Consider the following 6,762-nt stretch of genomic DNA (forward strand, 5'->3'; position numbering starts at 1 on the left):
CCTGTGCACTTACCACTATGAGGCACAGTTTCTTGAAAGAAATTACCTTAATTTCTCCCAATATCTCTATTTATCATGCTTTAAATAAATGGCCAGTATTTACAAAACCAGTATTCTTGATTCTAACCCTGCTCTCCTCTGCTACTGAAGGAAAATCTCTTTCTGATTTGTCTTCCATCGAGAAACTAAAAATAATAGTCTTAACCGCAAAACTTGAAAGTATTAAAAAAGTTACCTCAGCAGTTAAACATCACCATTATTATATCTACTTAATTACCTTTAGAACACTGGAAATATTTTTATCTCAGAAACTGATAATCTATTACTTTATACCTTACTCCAAATTGTACTATATTTTAGTTTTTGCAGTTTTACAATGGTTAAAAACATTAAATATTTGTATTTTATTATCAGAAGAACATTCAAGAATAACAATAATGTTGAATAAGAATAAAAACTAAATTGGGCGTGGTAGTGAGCATCTGTAGTCCCAGCTACTCAGCAGGCTGAGGTGGGAGTTTGGCCTGGACAACAGAGCAAGACTCCATCTCTACAAAAACCATTAAAAAAAAAAAAAAAAAAAACTAATGTAAAGTAGGGAGTCAACAGTATTTCATATTTGTCAGTCATGCTATATTTCTCCCAAACTGCCTGCACAAGGAGAAATTGTACTTTTCTTCTACATATAGACAAAGAACCATTACACAAATAGCATGTTTGCCTGAACACTGAAAATGAAATTCTGTCCCTCCCAATTCCTTCCTGTCAGCTAAGGAGAGTTTAATTTTTTATTTTATTTTTTTAAAGAAGAGGCCATTCCTTGCCCATGCATATTTCCTTCCTATCAGCTTAGCCAAGTTCAGTGTGAAGTGGGTTCCACTGTCTCAGGCCCTAAGGGAGGGCCAGTAAAAATAAAAAACAAAAGCTGTGGAGAAATAAAGACAGGGAAAAAGAGAAACAAAATAGAAAAGAGCTCTGTAGGTGCTAATGTACAGTAATGATCCACAGTTCTCTTATCAAATGGAAAAACAAAATGGTGGGTTTTAAGTGAAGTTCAAAACATAAAGTCATTAGATGTTAAAATTCATTATGTGCCATGTACATAAGTTGCCTTGGTGCCAAAGAGGCAATTCTGCCTATAAGTCTAAACTCCAACAGTCATTTGTGGTCCAAAGAGCCCCTGCTAGAAGGTGAGAGTTAGTTCTACTCATTGGCACTACTCTGCCTTGACTTGGAGCGTGGGCCTAGATTTACAGAAACCGCATGTTAACACTTATGACCTTCACTGGTCTTCTGCATTGAACACCTGCTATGAGTCAAACTTACCTAGTCCTTGCCTTTTCAAGTCAATTATGCACACCGCTGCCACAGTTATGTACAAAGAACTAAGTTCCAGGTTTCATTTAAAACAAAGTTGCTTTTCTTTTAATAAAAAATATCTTACCTAAGGTATCCTTTAGGTTTTTTACAATAGATGCTTTCCGAGCACTGTTTTTCCTTTCCACATAGTTAGAAGGCACAAAACCTGTTTTATTCATGGAATTTCGAACTCGCCACCAGGACTTAGAATCATCCAGAAGCCATAATCTCTCATTTTTCTTGATATCCAACTCTTGTTCTTGTTGGGCCACATAATCAAATTTGGCTACTACCACCACTTCTTCTGCCATCTTTCAGCAGCTTCAGCACTGTAAACACACGGAAAATATTTTTATGTAAGGTTGAAGTAGTATTAGTTCACACGCTTTTCAAAAGAGACACACCTAAAAATCTAAAGACATAAAGATGAAAAGTAAAAAACATGGAATAAAATACATGAGGCAAATACTAACTTAAAGAGACTGGTATGGCCGTGCACGGTGGCTCATGCCCATAATCCCAGCACTTTGGGAGGCCAAAGCAGGCAGATCACTCGAGGTTGAGTTTGAGACCAGCTTGGCCAACATGGTGAAATCTCATCTGTACTAAAATACAAAAATTAGCTGAGTGTGATGGTGCACACCCACAGTCCCAGCTACTCAGGAGGCTGAGGCATGGGAATCGCTTAAACCTGGGAGGCGAAGGTTGCAGTGAGTCGAGATCACACCACTGCACTCCAGCCTGGCAGCAGAGGGAGAATCTGTCTCAATCAATCAACCAACCAATCAATAAAGAGACTGGTGTTGTTCTATTAGTATCAAACAAAACTTTAAGGGCAAAAACTATTACTAGCAAAAAAGTTCACTACCCAATGAAAAATATTCTACTCAATGTATGTAATATCTACACTTTTATGTACCTAACAAGATAGTTCCAAAATATGTTGAGAGAAACACAAGGAGAAATTGACAAACCCATTACCACAGACGACAATTTTTAACATATTATCAGAGTAATAAAACAATCAAAGAAATAAAAACAGCTGGGCCTGGTGGCTCATGCCTGTAATCCCAGCACTTTGGGAGGCCAAGGGGGTTGGATCACTTGAGGTCAGGAATTCAAGACTAGCCTGGCCAACATGGTGAAACCCCATCTCTACTAAAAATACAAAAAATTAGCCAGGCGTGGTGGCATATGCCTGTAGCCCCAGCTGCTTGGGAGGCTGAGGGACGAGAATCGTTTGAACCTGAGAGGCAGAGGTGGCAGTGAGCTGAGATGGCACTGGTGCACTCCAGCCTGGGTGGCAGAGTGAGACCACCTCAAGAAAAAAAAAAATTACTTAAATCTTTATTCTTGCATTATATAGCTGGACCTGGCTGTAGTTGGAAGGAAACTGCTCAGATCTAAGCACTGAGGAAGTGTACAATTCTGAGGCAGTTTTTTATTGTTAGCTTTGCTTAAATTTAAAAAAAAAAACAAAGTTTAAGGGTAATTTCTGACCTTTCCCTCACTACTACCCACTGGTCTTTACTTCTCTCTTCCTATAGCACTGTTTCTTAACCAAAACAATGCATTATAAACTCCCCAAGAATTTTTAAGAACCTGCTTAAGCGCTGTGAATATTCCTTCTTCATATGACAGCTGTGCTCCCTGAGGCAAGTCTCTGTATCCATAACTATTCCTTATGTGACCTGGTTTCCAAATCCTTGATATACTGGATGCCAGTATTTGGAAGCATCCAAGTTTCTCAATACCACTGTTAAAGAATATCTATCAAAAGTGGATTAATTACATCATGCTTTATATGGCCAACACACACATAAGGGAGTATACCTCCACCTAAGCACCTCTCATATTCCTATCAATGTCACCATGGACTGTATTGAGACTTTTAGTACCTACATTACCACAGCAGCTCTTACTAAGATTTTTACTCATGTAAGCTGCTGCCAGGCTAGATTCTCACCAATCTATACAATTCCTTTTAAGATTTTAATGTAGAGTTTTACAATACTGTCTGTTCTTATTCATCTTGTTTATTTCTATCCTGATTTTAGTTTCCAAATATCCTTCTGAATCCAGTGTACTTATTAGTTAGTGATTGCAGTATTCCTTAGTTTAAGCATGTCGTTTTTCCTTCATCTGTATCACTGAGTAAGTGTTGAGAATTGGGCCAAAGAAAGTTTTCCCGCTTCTTCTAATTCCTTAGTGAACTACAATTCCATTCCCATGTTTCTACTTCTTCAAAACCAATTTCTCCCTCATTGCTTTCCCTCAATTCCTATGACACACCTAAGACTGCTTAGTTGTTTACAAGGATGTAAGACTTTTAGAGTTAGAAGGGACTTTCCAGGATCATTTAGTCTTGCCCAACTCTCTCCTTTACAAGGAACAGAAAATCAGAAAAGTTCAGTTATATTTTGCAGGCCACACGGCATATAAGTGATATGTCTGGGAACAGAACTAAGAAATACTAAATATAAATCTATGGTATTCTTTCCATTACAGGTTTTCATTTAAATTTTTATATGTTCATCTGCTCATTTCATCTACATGAAATAAATTATTTTTTATTCTGTTTTATTTAAAACATTGTGCAATTTTTGTTTTCAAAGATATTCTGGCTGCCACACAAGCAGCACATAATGCTCTGTTTCTTCTACTTTGTAAGCCCATTCAGGGAGGAAGTAGATGAATAGCCTGTCTCTACTGTGACAAACTGCCTGGCAAAATAAATAAAAATCTGGGGTTGTTGCAGGGATTGAGCAAAGAAACATTTTGGTTACAGATTTCAAATCCTGACTCTCAGTCTGCAAATGCATTAACTATCAACTTCCTAAGACTCAGTAGAAAGAATAATTTTACCACTGTATTGATGATATATATTGAATCACTGTATCAATGATACAATGGATTTTTTTTTTTTTTTTTGGCAATGTAGTCTTGCTCTGTCGCCCACACTGGAGTGCAGAGGCACAATCTTGGCTCACTGCAGCCTCCATCTCTGAGTTCAAGTGATTCTCCTGCATCAGCTTCCCAAGTAGCTGGGATTACAGGCGCCCGCCACCATGCCCAGCTAATTTTTGCATTTTTAGTAGAGACAGTGTTTCACCATGTTAACCAGGCTGGTCTCAAACTCCTGACCTCAAGTGATCCACCCATCTCGGCCTCCCAAAGTGCTGGGATTGCAGGCGTCAGCTGCCACGCCTGGCCACAATGGATTATTTTTATGTCGTTTCTGGTTGATTTATGGTCAACATCACTTATGACTAAACCTAGATATGAAATCCACTGTATTATTAAAAACAATCATCATATACCTCTCCACCAGAATGTAAGATCTGCTTGAGTTAGTATTAGTTTTTCACCCTATGATTTCTGCCTGGCTTGGAGTAGGCTCTCAATAAGAAGGTGCTGATAAACTAATGAGCAAATAAGTAAGTTCTTCCAAGGTAAAACTTATTCAAAAAATGAAAATGCAAAGATCTAAAATTTTAGGAACTCCCCAAAAAGTAAACAGAAGAGACATATTCCAGAGGGAGTCATTAAAGCTAACAAATGAGTCTTCACATTACAATTACAACATTCTTTTTCAACAAAGTGCTTATTCCTTTTCTCCTTTGCCCTTTTCTCTGGAATGTCTTGTCAGGTTACTCTTTGTTTCTTTAGGCTTGTTGTGCATAAGAGACTTCTATAATAATTCCTCTGTTCATTTTTCTAGAAACACCAAGCAAATGTTCAAGGAGATCAAATCAAGTTCACTATAAGATCATAAGGAGGCTACCAGCAGAACCAGCAGAATTAGGCTCTTATAAATTATTATTAGTACTACTTCATGACCCAAACTCAGTAACAGTAATTCACTACGTATTTTCCTCTTTGTTGTACAGCTGTTCTCATAACTCATATCAAAATATCAAATCTCACATTCATCAAAACATCAATTTCTAGCAACACTACATTAAATAAAAATACTCTGTTTACTAGTGTTTTAATTAAAGATTATCTTTACACTGTTCCTCTAAAAAAAAGTAAGTAAAAAGTAGTTTAAAAAAAGTGAATTCGAAAGTTGAGGATGAAGAAATTTGTTCACCTAATCCTTTTTTTCTAATGATTTTAATGTTTACAATTTATTTAATTCATTTCAAATGTCTATGCTAAGTTGAAAATTACTGAATTAGAACTGCATCAAACTCAAACCAAAGGTTTATATCCTTTCTTTACTTGTTAAAACATTCATGCTAAAACATTTTAAAATTATTTTACTTACCAAGTCCAAACTACAATTTTTGGATATATCACCAATCATTTGGTTTACATTACATAAACATAATACAGTAGCTTACATAAACCCACCAAATAAGAGTTTTCCTTTAAATTTACAAAAGCAGAAAATCTAATTCACAACTTCAAGAAAACAATGGATTTAATAAACAGATTAACTTACTGAAAAAACCTTTAAAGACGTTTAACCAATCCATTTTGAGTAAAAATTCCGTGTTCTCTTTTGTCAGTTTGTTAACACAGCTCAGGATAATTCTCAGTGAGCTTCCTGGTCTGTTCTGCAACACTGAAACTTCCCACACCCAATCCATGTGACCTGGCCCACACCCAGGCAATAGAAAATTTGAGGCTTCTCTTTACAAAACTTTTTTTCCTCTAAATTACAACACAGCCTGTATAACAAGTAAATAATCATGGCCAAAATACGACCTTATTATTCAGACTATTTTGGAAGAAGCTTTAAAGCACATGTATTTTTTATAGTTAAAATACATTCATGCATTAATCCTTTTGTTTTCTCCTTTTCCTTCTCAACTTTCAAACAATGTCTCCACCAGCACAACCATTGTGAAACAAATCCATTAATTACAGTGGACATTTAAGTTACCAAAAAGGGGCACAGAAATTATGAGAAAAGGGAAAAGGCTACCTAATGCAAAAGCTGGACTTATATCTCTTTACAGGCTACTACAGATTACTAACTCAAAACAATGTTTCCAAGCACCCTGGAATATAGGTAGTAATAACTGTAATATAGTAATAAAGTTAACAGAGATTTCCTAAGACTTAAGAGATAAAACCTTGATAAAACTGTCTCAGTAACATCAAAATGTAGTATGGAAGGCACCCCTGGAGTATTAACAAATAATAAAAATCATATCTAAATGGGCTTTTAGATTTATATACAGTAATATCTAATACTAGAATACTTCCCCCCTTTGCTCTTAGTTTTTTCACTATGTTTTGTTAATTACTGTCACATTCACTCTAATCCCAAGAAACCAGTCTCCTTTTAAAATGGAACAAAAGGCCGGGCGCGGTGGCTCAAGCCTGTAATCCCAGCACTTTGGGAGGCTGAGACGGGCGGATCACGAGGTCAGGAGATCAAGACCATCCTGG

General features: G+C 36.5%; 1 protein-coding gene across 4 annotated transcripts in view; it reads right to left on the reverse strand.

Annotated features, from left to right (window-relative positions):
• NCK1 (NCK adaptor protein 1) overlaps positions 1-6,762 on the reverse strand; it is a 118,122-nt gene that overhangs the window by 19,385 nt on the left and 91,975 nt on the right. For 3 of the 4 annotated variants that reach the window (XM_011958157.1, XM_011958159.1, XM_011958160.1), the window contains one exon: positions 1,445-1,688. In XM_011958157.1, the coding sequence (XP_011813547.1) occupies positions 1,445-1,670 (226 nt within the window). In that variant the 5' untranslated portion in view covers positions 1,671-1,688. Of the gene's footprint in view, positions 1-1,444; positions 1,689-5,806; positions 5,926-6,762 lie in introns of those variants that run through there. The other variant, XM_011958161.1, reaches the window with a different exon arrangement.

The sequence above is a fragment of the Colobus angolensis genome, unplaced genomic scaffold (genome assembly GCF_000951035.1).
Source record: "Colobus angolensis palliatus isolate OR3802 unplaced genomic scaffold, Cang.pa_1.0 Scaffold46, whole genome shotgun sequence".
Lineage (NCBI taxonomy): Eukaryota > Metazoa > Chordata > Mammalia > Primates > Cercopithecidae > Colobus > Colobus angolensis.